Source organism: Amblyraja radiata, chromosome 31 (genome assembly GCF_010909765.2).
Source record: "Amblyraja radiata isolate CabotCenter1 chromosome 31, sAmbRad1.1.pri, whole genome shotgun sequence".
NCBI classification, from domain to species: domain Eukaryota; kingdom Metazoa; phylum Chordata; class Chondrichthyes; order Rajiformes; family Rajidae; genus Amblyraja; species Amblyraja radiata.
Genome location: NC_045986.1, coordinates 11,133,506 through 11,147,203, shown reverse-complemented (window position 1 = coordinate 11,147,203; position 13,698 = coordinate 11,133,506). Strand labels below are relative to the sequence as shown.

Sequence of the window (13,698 nt, the reverse complement as noted above, 5' to 3'; positions counted from 1 at the left end):
CTGCCACCGTAGTCAGATAGTGATTGTATGGGAAGGGAACAAATGCTCACCTCGCTGCTGCAAAGCAATTTTACTTTAATGCACTAGACCATTTATAGTAGCAATGTTACAAAATTTTGAGATTTAAAAAATCAAGTCTGCAATTTATCCCATCAGATAAAGCATAAAAATAAGTTTAATTTGACACCTAATTCACTTTCATATCTCAAGTATTTAAAAAGTTATGGCCATTTTCATACTGGGAAATGAGCATCTTGTTCCCTATTGATTTTCTATGGACATAACAAAAAAGCTGTGATCGTGAACAGTCAAAAGCCCATAACTTTCTTAAAAATTAAGAGAACTGAATGAAATTTTCAGTTATCATAGATTGAAGCATTCTGAAACAAATATAAAATAATCTTACTTGGATGACCTGAAATTAAAGCTTATAATTAGTTAGTTACCTAATTGTAGCTAATTTCAGACTTCAATTACTAGATCTAAACATCTATCCATTTCTTAATAAATGATTAACATTTTTAAATAGCCTAAATGTCCAAATAATATTCACAAATAATTCACAATAAAACATGATTTTAAAATCTCATTTACATTAATTTATAGACCAAATGGAAGGAATTTAGTGTTCAATTGCTGTAAATAAATGCCCATTTAAATCAGCTTTCCAGTGGGTCCCTGTGGAACGCGCTGGTTTAGAACGTTCACATTGTGGTAGATTTGTGCCCCAAATGCCGAGAAAAATACTGCGGGATATAATGGGCCCAAAATGAGCTACTCGCAATATTAAACTTTGTATAAAGGGATCTTTAGAAGCCCTTTTTAATGTAAAAATATACAGCATACCTTCAATTGCCTGCTTTATGAGACCCTGCGGTTGCTGGTGGTCGCGGGTTTAGAGATTGATTTTTAAACTACTATAACTATTATACGAGGCCTTTAAAACTAATAATAGCTTTTGCGACGGGGTCTTTCAGCGATTTTTCGTTAATAATTAACTAGGCTGAACATCTTCGATTTGAACAGCCTAGAGAAAATCGCGTTTTAAACCCGCCCCCCTCTAAACGGCGCCAAAATCGCGCACACCCGCAGCGACAGATTTTCAGCGACGCTTCAGGTAGGCTTTGCAACATACCTATTTATAGCACCTTCTGATTCTAAATTAATTAGTCTCTCTATCCCTGGACCATATCATTACTTATTTTTATCAATTTGTACTTTTAAAATGGTCACGTTTAGTCCTGCAAATGCACAAAGGCACTTGCTGCATTTGTGGTTAATTAAAATTAATATTATCAGAAGTGTAAACAGAAGAGTTTTTTGGTGTATTGATACTTGAAGCAATGGCTAATAATCTTTGAAGAAGGGTCCCAACCCGAAAGGCCCCCCATCCACGGTCTCCAGAAATATTGCCTGACTCGTTGAGTTACTCCAGCACTTTGTCTTATTTTTACTAACAATCTAACACTTGGTATTGATAGAAAAGGCAAGAGATTTTTTTAAATTAATGCTAACAGTTTCTTTGTCATTCTATATTTGTGTGTTTTCTCTCCCCTGTCTCCACCCCCCCCCCCCCCCCCCCCCCCTACTATTGGTTCTTTGTAGCAGGGACTACACTTAAACAAAACCCTATTCACCATCCTTGGCATCCTGTTTGGCAGAGACACATTATGGGTTGAACTGTTGTTTTTGTACTGTTCAATGTTCTACCCTCCATTAAAAGGCATCAACGTTGCTTGTCACCTGAATCGCTTTGATCCCCATCTTATCACAGCCATTCCTTTTATCCTCTCCACCTCCTGTCTGCAACTTAACAGACTTGTTTTCTCACTTTTATTTCAGATGAAAGGTCATCCGCTCAGTGTTAACTGTTTATCTCAACAGAGATTCTGCCTGACTGCTGAGTATCTGCAGTATTTTCTGTCATTGTCATAGGGGCGGTCACAGTGGCGCAGCGGTAGAGTTGTCACCTTACAGCAAATGCAACGCAGGAGACCTGGGTTCAATCCCGACTACGGGTGCTGACTGTACGGAGTTATACGTACTCCCCGTGACCTGCGTGGGTTTCCTCCGACATTCCAAAGACGTACAGGTTTGTAGGTGAATTGGCTTGGTAAATGTAAAAATTGTCCCTAGTGGGTGTAGGAAAGTGTTAATGTGCGAGGATCATTGGTCAGCGCGGACCCGGTGGGCTGAGGGGCCTGCTTCCGCGCTCTAAATTAAATATTCAGAATTCCAATATCTGCAATTGTTTGTGTTTCATTTTATTTCTATCCTTGGGTCCTTCCTCTCTACTAAGGGTAATAGGCCTCGTTTACCCCACAACCAATCATCATTTTGAACAACTTTATTAAATCTCCTCTCAGCCCAATTATTAAAAAAAAAGGCTTTTTCTAATCTATCCTTGCATCCTAAAAGCCCTGTCCCACAGTAGGAGTTCATTCCAAGAGTTTGCCCGAGTTTGCCCTGATTCGAACTCGGAGATTTACGGTAATGGCCACTCGACGGTACTCGGGGCTCTCGTGGACATTTTTCATCATGTTGAAATTTTTTTACGAATCTTCCCGTGCTTACCTGCCATTAGCGAGTCTTCCCGAGTACCTGCCGTTAGCGCTAAGAGACGTCCCCGAGCTCTGATGTACCCGCTACGTTCATTCTCCATGCTTACCATGAGTTTGATTTTTTTTTAAACTCGGGAGAGCTCCTGGAATGAACTCGTACCGTGGGACAGGGCTTTAAGACGTTTATATCATAAATAAAGTACAGTGACCAGAGTTGATGCAGTACTCCAGTTGTGTCCTAGCCGGTGTTTTATAAAATTCAACATCGCCACCGTGCTGTTGTATTCTCGATCTTCATTTATGAAGCTCAGGGTTCCACATGCGTTGCCAAGATACCCTGAGATTTATGCTGATATAGACCATGGTTTCTGTTCCATGTAGACTAGCAAGTGGTAGCATTTAGTGTGTATTGTTTCATATTGTTTCACCAATCAAAACATTTCACTTTGTACTTCATTGTGTGAAATTGTATTTGCCAATCTGCCAGTGCAGCCGTACATGACGTTGACTGCCATCCTCCATGTTCAAATCGTTTAGAGCCTTATGCCTTTAACTTTAAAGATTTTGCTCTGCAGCCCCAGGTTTGTCGTATCTGAGCATTAAATGCCATTGCCTTCCTCTTTCCAACTCAAAATTAACATTTTAATCATAACTCCCTCTGTCCCCAAGCTAATTTATTATGCATGTTGCTCATGACCTTTTTATATTTCATTTGCTACCTTTGTGTCAAACAACCATGTATGTGGGACTGCAAGTGCATTTTAAGAACCTATATGTTCAGCATTACTGTGTTATGCTCCTTCATGTTATTATCTAAAGCTTTTTACATTCAACTACATTTTACCTTCAACTTAATGAATTTACTTTTATAATCTTCTTTTCCAAAACCATTCCACCATTGAACTTTAATGAATTGGTCTTTAGTTGCCAGTTTTGTCCTTGCACTTATTTATGAGCTGGGGTGTAATTTCTAACATACTGCAGGACTCTGTTTCACTTTACCAGCATCTGTGGAGGTTTGGAAGATTATGGCCAGTCCGTCTACAACTATCACCCCAACCTCTTGACAGTTTAGGATGCATTCCTTCAAGATCAGATGATGCGCTTACTTGTAGCATTGTCTAACCTTTGTTAACATTATCTAACATCATTACACCTCATCAATATTCACCTCATTTGTTATCTGTCTCTGCCTCACTTAAAGAGACTTTGGAAGCAGACGCTCCTTTGATAAAGACAAAGTATTTACACTATAAGGAAGTGACAATAGACACAAAATGTTGGAATAACTCTGCGGGACAGGCAGCGTCTCTAGAGAGAATGAATGGGTGACGTTTCGGGTCAAGACCCTTCATCAGCCCAGCATCCACAGTTCTTTCCTACACATTTTATTGGATAGTGATCCAGTTTTGTTTACTGGGGCACTCCAAAGATTTAGCAGCACACCGTATTGATCGTGGGATTTTCAAAAGATATATTCCTTAACATGTGGTCAGTTCCAATGTACTCATTGTAAAACATTATGCCAAGTACTAGTCTACCACAATGAATGGAGCTAAGAGCTGGCTTGATAGCCTGGACATTTAGGCTTAAGAACAGCTTCTTTGCCGTTACTTTCAGCTTCCTGAACCAGTAACCTCCCGCACGCCCTTCCCGAAGATGTTGTCGCACGCTCTTACTCTTAATCTCTTCCAGAATGGGGCAAAGATCGCCGTACCCTACCTGTCTAACCCTACTGCAACATTTGCACCAACTGCTCCTCTACATTTGTTGTGTTTCTAGTTGTATGTATCTTTCCCAATGATGATCAGAGACAAAGGTTTACGGGGCGCGGGGAGGAGAATTGACTTGAGAGGGAAATGTAGATCTGCCATGATCGAATGGCAGCCCAGGCTCCATGGGCTGAATGGCCTAATTTTGCTGCTATGTTTTATGATCATGTATACTGTTTACTCTATAAGCTTCTTGCAAGCGATGAATTTTATTGCACCCTAGTGTGCATGGCAGTAAACTAATCTGAATATGGCAGACTTCAAGTCAAGTCGAGTTTAATGTCATGTGTACACGTGCAATGAAAATCTTGCAGCAGCATCAAAGGGACATGGAATTGGACAACATACAATACCATAAATTACAAATAAATTATTCAAGACAAAGCGGTAGTAGTAATTAGTAAAACAAGTCCATGGTGTTCCATTACTGAGGTAGTATTAACAAAGCTTTTCACTGTACATGTGACAATAATAAACTGAGTGGTACACAAAAATGCTGGAGAAACTCAGCGGGTGCAGCATCATCTATGGAGCGAAGGAAATAGGCAACGTTTCGGGACGAAACGTTGCCTATTTCCTTCGCTCCATAGATGCTGCTGCACCCGCTGAGTTTCTCCAGCAGTTTTGTGTACCTTCGATTTTCCAGCATCTGCAGCTCCTTCTTAAACATAATAAACTCAGTGTTCTTGGTTCTTGGTTTCTTGGTCTTTCAAAATATTCCGAATGGAATTTAAACTGGAGGTGGTGAAGGGAGGGCTTAAGCCAGAAAGGGATATTGGGAAGAAAGAGCTACTTTAAATTTAGTTGCATCTGGTTGGGTTACTATAGTAGGGTGGAGAGTATGTAAGGTTAAAAAAGCTGAGGCTTGTTGGAGAGTAGCTGTCCTCCGACCTGGTGGTGTAGCGTTTCGGCATTCCGTAACTCCCGCCTGATCAATCCTTAATTTTTTTTTGTGGGATAATCTGTGGGAAGTGAGGCTTCCGGGGGGTGCTGTGCAGCCGTGCTGGTGCGGACTCACCTGGCGGTCTCCGCGCACAAGGACGAGCCCGGTGGCCGAAGTGACGGGGCTGGACACGGACCGCCGAGCACATGGGACAAGGACGGGCCCGGCAAGAACGAAGACCCAACGGCCATGTGCGGGGGAAGCTCAGGCCTCTGAAGACCGGAGAGTCAAGGAGGGCGCCGCTGCGGCGACGAACACGAGGAATGGGCCAGTCGGAGAGGGACGGGGCATTGCATCCAGCGCCTTCAAGATCATCTACACGAGGCACCCCCCCCCCCCCCCTCCCAGGGCACAGAGGACGTTGGGTCGTGCTTGTCTGGATCGGGGCCGCTCTCGGGCTCCCAACACATGGACTGGACTTTGCACATTGGAGTTTTTTTTCCCCCGTTTTTTTGTTTAAACAGCGGAAAAGTTGTAGTGACCGGATTTGTGCACAAGAAATTCACCGTGGAGTGCATACACAAGACTAAAGATCATTGAACTACTGTGTTAAACTGAAGTTGCATTCAAACTCTTCTGGCAAACCCTTCCCTTTGTACTTGGGCTAGTTTTTCGATGTGAAAGACATTTTTAATTAGACTTGCTGCTTGATTCTTCATTCTGAGCATGGGCATGGATCAGTTGCCAGACAACGAGGCTGCTGTTTTGATGTTTTTTCATTTAATTTTCTGTTACAAGCTGGCATCTGTACTTGTTGTTATTACCAGTTCTTGCCTCTTTTTTTGGGTAATTAATTTTCTTAAAGCTGATTGAAATAGTTCTTTGGCAGCTGTTCCATGCACTTGTGAAATGTGTTGTTTTGCTGCCAAGATAAACACCTTTGAAAACGGAACATTTTCTGATTGTTTAGGGAACCACCTTTGATTATCTATTAGAGGTTGGATTTAATCCTAGTTTTATGTTGTACCAATATTTTAACATTTCAATCTGAATGCAGTAATTAACTTTACTCATTCATTTGTTCATAAATGAAATGCAATAACTTTTTAACTTCTAAACACCTCTCCTACACTTTTCACACCTTGCATTGATACATTAACTCTTTCTGTAACTTTCATGACGAACCTTCATGTTGAGCACAGTAATTGGCAAACCATTAGAAACATAGAAAATAGGTGCAGGAGGAGGCCATTCGGCCCTTCGAGCCAGCACCACCATTCATTGTGATCATGGCTGATCGTCCCCAATCAATAACCCGTGCCTGCCTTCTCCCCATATCCCTTGATTCCACTAGCCCCTAGAGCTCTATCTAACTCTCTCTTAAATCCATCCAGTGATTTAGCCTCCACTGCCTTCTGTGGCAGGGAATTCCACAAATTCACAACTCTGGGCGAAAAAGTTTTTTTCTCACCTCAGTCTTAAATGGCCTCCCCTTTATTCTAAGACTGTGGCCCCTGGTTCTGGACTCGCCCAACATTAAGTTGAAGCATTGGGTAGATGCACTAATAGCTCGGATGAGGTTTTAAGCAGCTCCTTAAAGGTTTGGGGAAACTTGAGTGAATTCTAGAGATTGGTGCTGAGACAGTGGAGGAGATGGAACTATTATTTTTGTTGGCAAAATGAACAAGGGACCAGGAATGAGTAAGTCTCAACAGTTTGCAAAGCTGCAGGGTGTCACAGATGAGGGGAGGTCAAAAGAATATATATTTGAATACAAAGTTGAGAGTTGGTAATGCTAGACAGGGAGTTAGCATGTGTTGCAAGACCAAGTATCGTAAATAAATTGAGTGTATGGAATAGGAGGCTGGAAGCGGAGTTTCTGAATGTGAGGCAGCAACACTGGAAGAGCGCCAGAGACCCATTATTGATCCTGACCTCGGTTGCTGTCTGTGTGGAGTTTTCCATGTGACTGCGTGAGTTTCCCGGGTCTTTGAGGCAGCAGTTCCACTTGTTGCGCCACTGCTTTTGCAGTTCCTTTTTTATACATAGAACTAAAGGGCATCGTTTTAGAATGATGGATTGTTTAGCTAAGTTGGAAGTGAAGATGATTGTAAGTCTTTGTAACTCTCCATCTCACTACTTTGGAAGCAAACCCGTCGGGTAAAGTCAAGGGTGAAATAGGCTCGCCGCTCTTGGTCTTTGAGGCTAATGAGAAGCAGGGAAAAGGCGCTGAGGCCAAGATCAGATCTGGCAAAGGCTACAAATTGCCACGGAGTTTACTCCTGCACCTGTTTCATTCTATTATAAACTTTAACCATTAAACTACCTGCATAATTCCCAACCTTTTGGCATTAGCCAGGCATGAGATTTTTCCGCCAATTTCCACGGATTTTGAAATTCGGTTAAAAAAAAATCTTTCTAAATCTCCGCTATAAATGGCTTTCCGTGAGGCAGTGAGCCGCTGCGCCGATGGTTGAGTGCATGGAAATCCGCAGGGTCGATTTTAGCGGAAAGCGTGCATGCGGGTGCGGGCCGACCGTCTTTGCGGGCGCATCTCTACAGCTAGCGCTGAGCTCCGCACATGTAGAGTAGCGGTTTTCCTTTGTCCCCAAGGCCTACCATACCGGGGTTGGGGCGGGGAGCACAGTCACGTACACGTACACAACGCTCACTCTGTAACTGTACGGCCTTGGTACGTACATGCGCTCACCAGCCAGCCAGACTCTGCGGAGGATTATCACAAATTTTCTGTGTAAATTAAGAAGTGACAAGCAAGTAAAATGTATTATTTTAAGGTACAATTAAAAAAAATGACAGTATAAATTAAGGGTAAACTGGCAAGAAAACGGTGTCATTTCAAGGTACAATTATCAAAAATGTTCTGCTTTGACGCTTGCACCCCCATCCTCTTTTTTTTTTCAAGCATCGGCTGCTGATCTACATTGTCAGCTGATCTACATTGGTGAGACCAAGCATAGGCTTGGCGATCGTTTCGCCGAACACCTCCGCTTGGTTCGCAATAACCTATATGATCTCCCGGCGGCTCAGCACTTCAACTCCCCCTCCCATTCCAAATCCGACCTTTCTGTCCTGGGCCTCCTCCATGGCCAGAGTGAGGACCACCGTAAATTGGAGGAGCAACACCTCATATTTCGCTTGGGCAGTTTGCATCCCAGCGAGAGAATGGGTTTGAGAGGGAAAAATAGATCAGTCATGATTGAATGGTGGAGTAGACTTGATGGGTCGAATGGTCTAATAGCCCTGTATCACGGTACGCGTTCATTCCAAGAGCTCTCCCGAGTTTAAAAAAAATCAAACTCGTGGTAAGCACGGAGAATGAACGTCGCGGGTACGTCGGAGCTCGGGGATGTCTCTTAGCGCTAACGGCAGGTACTCGGGAAGACTCGCTAACGGAAGGTAAGCACGGGAAGACTCGTGAAGATTTTTCAACATGATGAAAAATGTCCACGAGAGCCCCGAGTACCGACGAGTGGCCATTACCGTAAATCTCCGAGTTCGAATCAGGGCAATCTCGGGAGAACTCTTGGAATGAACTCGTACCGTGAGACAGGGGTTTAATTCTGCTCCTATGTCTTATTGGATGGGTAATGACAATCCATTAGTTTCCCTCCATGCTAGTAGTTTCGGTAACGTGACTACTTACATAATAAGAATCATATATTATAATGCTAACAGATCAAAGATGCTGGAGAAACTCAGCGGGTGAGGCAGCATTTATGGAGCAAAGAAATAGGTGACATTTCCTGCTCATGCCTGTTAGTTAGCTCTATAATCTGAGAACTGTATGACTATTCAATTAGGACCTTTAGTTTAGAGATACTTTGTTACCATAGAAGATTATTCACAATATCCTTTAGTGTTTTACTTAGCCCTTGTAAGTAAACATTTTCATAAAGGAATATAATGATATGATGATATTAACTTAATCTTAGATACATCAGTGTTTAAGAAGGAACTGCAGATGCTGGAAAATCGAAGGTAGACAAAAGTGCTGGAGAAACTCAGCGGGTGCAGCAGCATCTATGGAGCGAAGGAAATAGGCAACGTTTCGGGACGAAACTTTGCCTATTTCCTTCACTCCATAGATGCTGCTGCACCCGCTGAGTTTCTCCAGCACTTTTGTCTACCTTAGATACGTCAGCTCTAGTTTATGTGATCTCTCCCTTTTTTAACCCTGGAGGCTAGTTTCCATGCTGTATGACAAGGACTACACATTCACTGCTGCTTTTTCCCCACACTAAACCAGTGAGTACACTTCAAATGTACTTCGCTATCAGTAAACTTCTCTGATACCTTCGAGGTAGAAGAAATAAGGAAGCCTGGCATTTATGATTACTAAAAAAACAATTAACTTTGAACATACATATCTTGTATGTCTAATTCACTTTCTCAGCGCAATCAATGTATACAAACTACCAGTCTATAACTTGTGTTGCTTTACCCACAGCTCCCGTTATTCAATGGTGTTCTGTACATTATTAAGTTAATTGTAGGCAGTGTGTGGTCTGCACAACTAATAGTTAAAATTCCGCAGAATTTAATGTTCTACCTTGTTAGTAATCAGTTTTCGAAAAGTGAAACTTATCACATTGTTGATTAATGAACGTACCTAACTGGAGTCTAAAAATTCTCTTCAAAGAGCTATTTGGGTCTTGCCTTATCGATGTTTTTCAGAGACGCTGCCTGATCTGCTGAGTAACTCCAGCATTTTGTTCTTTCATGTCTTTCAGGTACCGGTCTGGTGAATCGATCAACTCCTTCTGTGGTGATGGTGCACTCTCATCGCGCACTTCCACGCCAGTCTCCATGTTCATCCCTGTACCTCCCAGTATTCCTCAACTAGCAAGGCAGCAACTCTACAAAACCGCCAGACGTAACTCCCCTGGCTCGCTCCCCGGTCGTCTGAACCGAGCACTGTCCCTGGGCACCATCCCACCTCTCACCCGGACAGGTACGGGTTGCCTCTGGGGACTGAATTTGGGAGAAGTTAGCGCTCGAGCCTGGTTAACGCGACGGGGTTAATCTCTTGGTCAATTCTACTTGTGTTGAGGTTCCTGCAGGCTGCTGTGGTGGTGCACGGAGGTGTACAGATGTACACATAGTCAGATGCAGCACAGAAGCATGTTTTTAGTTTAGTTTATTGCGACGAGTACAGAGATACAGTGAAAAGTTGGTTTTGGTTGCGTGTTATCTGGACACTGTACATGGTTGTTGGTGCATCTGCACAAGTGCATGATTCGCATTCCCATTGATTATTTTATAACATGAGCAGAGAAAGTGCATGATTTTGTTATAAACGGTGTAGAACTGAATGTTATACGTCCACATTTGACGTTTTACAAACGGAGAAACCAGAAACTGCAGATGCTGGAATCTTGAGAAAATTGCAAAGTGCTGAAGGAACTCAGCGGGTCAAGCAGCATTTGTGGACGAAATGGACAGGCGCCGTTTTGGTCAGTACACCTTTTCAATCAGAAACTCTGCTCCTCCATTCTCTCCAGAGATGCTGCCTGACCCGCTGAGTTCCTCCAGCACTTTGTGTTTTGCTGAAGTTTGGCATGTGCCTTCCTCAAGCTCGCAACTTAGCACAAGTTCCGAGCAGCTAGCTGGTTATCTTTTTTTGAATGTTGTTTCTCCAAAAGCTACCGTAAGTTCTAGGAAGTGTGACCCTGCAAATCGGGACCCAGTGTCCCGGGTTAGATTCTGACTACGGGTGCTGTCTGTACGGAGTTTGCAGGCAGAAAGATGGAGGTGGCAGCTTGGGGATTGAATCTGTGGGAGCTGACTGAAGGCAGTAGTGACTTCAATCTTCCTCTCTTTGTGACCTCTCTTTGGGCTTTAGAGATACAGTGCGGAAATGGGCCCTTCGGCCCACGGAGTCCGAGCGAACCAGCGATCACCCTGTACACTAGTTCGCTCCTACACACCAGGTATAATTTACAATGTTACTGAAGTCAATTAGCCAACAAACTTGTACGTCTTTGGAGTGTGGGAGGAAACCGGAGCATCCCTGGAGAAAACCCACACGGTCACAGGGAGAACGTACATACTCTGTACAGACAGCACCCACAGTCAGGATCGAACCCGGGTGTCTGGCGCTGTAATGCCTCTGTCCCACTTAGGAAACCTGAACGGAAACCCCTGGAGACTTTGCGCCCAACCCAAGGTTTCTGTGCGGTTCCCGGAGGTTGCAGGTGGTTGCCGGAGGTTGCAGGTAGTGGAAGCAGGTAGGGAGACTGACAAAAACCTCCGGGAACCGGCCGGAAACCTTGGGTGGGGCGCAAAGTCTCCAGAGGTTTCCGTTCAGGTTTCCTAAGTGGGACAGGGGCATTAGGCAGCAACTTGACCGCAGCCCCTCTCATAGAAATATAATTGCTGGATTAGAAGCCCAGAGAGTGCAAATTTTGCCCGACTTCTGAAATATTTTCATATTTCCTTTTCTGTTTTGCATGCAATTTAAAAGGGAATTATATTGAAAATTATTTTTAGTAATGCTTTATAATGCTTTATGCGTCCCTAGCCTATACTTCCTCATATAAGCCACTATTCCTGAGGTAGCTTTACACATTTTTTAAATGAGTACTCTGCTCATTCTATTTAGGAGAACACTATGAAATATGATCATTGTAAATGCTAATTGCCCTCTGAATGGATGCCAAAATAACGGCAAGCAAGCATGTGTATCACTGAAGGACTATGAGCGAGATGAATTGGGTGTATTTATGGGCTGATTATATATTAATTATGCTATATTTCAACAAGCATATTGTTTTAATGTTTGAAACTCTAACATTTTAACAGTAAATTTCTCCATGGGTGTAGATGAGTGGTAGAATCCAGGGGGTGGGGTTGATGAGAATGTGGGGCAATTCAAAATATAAGAATAATCTAGCATTAGTTGTACTTATACCATGTTGCGGAATAATTACTTGCTCCTATCCTCATCTGCTCCCAAGTTTTTTTACTCCCTTTTCAAAGGTGGCACAATGGCACAGCAGTAGAGTTGCTGCCTTTTAGAGCTAGAGACCAGAGTTATATTCTGACTGCGGGTGCTGTCTGTACGGAGTTTGCATGTTGCTTGACCGTGTGCGTTCCCTCTGGGTGCTTCGATTTCCTCCCACATCCCAAAGATGTGCAGGTTTGTCGGTTAATTGGCTTCTGTAAATTGCCCCAAGCGTGGAGGATAGAACTAGTGTACGGAGTGATTGCTGGTCGTCACGGACTCTGTGGGCTGAAGGGACTGTTTCCACGTTGTATCTCTAAACTAAACTAAAATTCCCTAGCTCACCCCCAACGAGGCCCTTCCTGCCTCTCCGATTGCAACCTACCTCTCCCCCCCCCCCCTCCCCTCCTCCCTGCTCTTGTCTATTATCCATCGATGGTCGTCATCGACTCGGTGGGCCGAATGGCCTGTTTCTATGCTGTATCTTTTGATCCATCTTTCAGTAAATGCAGCACTCCCAGTGCTCCAGATAATCCTTGGCACGTGACAGCTCATAGTGGAGAAGGAAATCAGAGCAAAGAACACTACTGGCCAGAAACAGGCACATTGGCCCACAATATCTGTGTGGAACATAATGCTAAGACAAACTCTTATCTGCCTGCAAGTGATCATGTTCCTCCATCCCTTATATATCCATATGCCTACCTATGTCCCCACGTTCCACTATCGTATCTGCCTCCACCTCCTCCCCTGGCAGCCTGCACCCACTCTCTGTGGCCCCTCATCCCCTTCAGTGCCAAAGTTCAAAATGGTACTGAGAATCACGAGACCATGCACTGGGAGCGCACACAAGTCATGCAAGGCTAGAAGTGAACCTACTCAGTCATGGGCCACCCATCGCCTCTTTCGACGCGATTCCCCACTTTGGCCTCAAAACTTGCCTCAGCAACCCCGAGAACTGAAGTGAAAGTGACTCCGCATCAATTCTAAACTAGTTTCTCCATCCCTCTCCAAAGTAGCGTTTGGTTTTTAGGGGAGGCTCTTTTGGGCCTGCACGCAGTGGAGCAGTCGTGCTCTCCTTCTGAATTTAGTTAAAGAAGCTCCCGTCGACACATGGCCATAAAATTAGTCGGCCTTTGTGCCTTGCACCCAGCTGCGCCTGTCAGAATGCGACGTACTATAAATCTTTCAAAGCAGACGTGCTTTAACAAGCAGCAGCGCCTGCCGCAGTGTTCGAGCTGTACTCCAACACCTGTAGAACATGAAATGGTTTAGGTGCAGTGTTTGTTTTAAAAAAAGCAATTATATACTGAATGGGACCAGAACCATTGTGATGAACTTTATAATCACCAATTTTGAAGTACATTTTTTAAACTTTGAAGTTGCTGCTTATAAATTAATGGTTTGACTTCAAATGGGGCCACGGATTGCCGCAATTGTATTTTCATTTTAACATTTAGGCTGGGAAACCACATTCTTGGTGAGTCTGTAGAAGGGTCCCGACCTGAAACATCACCA

The 13,698-nt window shown here is 43.6% G+C and overlaps 1 protein-coding gene across 1 annotated transcript in view; it reads left to right on the top strand.

The window, feature by feature from the left end:
* The window catches only part of tmem201 (transmembrane protein 201), a 133,926-nt gene that overhangs the window by 63,425 nt on the left and 56,803 nt on the right, over positions 1–13,698 (top strand). Inside the window, exon 7 of the mRNA XM_033048417.1 lies at positions 9,968–10,188. Coding sequence (XP_032904308.1) covers positions 9,968–10,188 — 221 coding nt within the window. The remainder of the gene's footprint in view (positions 1–9,967; positions 10,189–13,698) is intronic.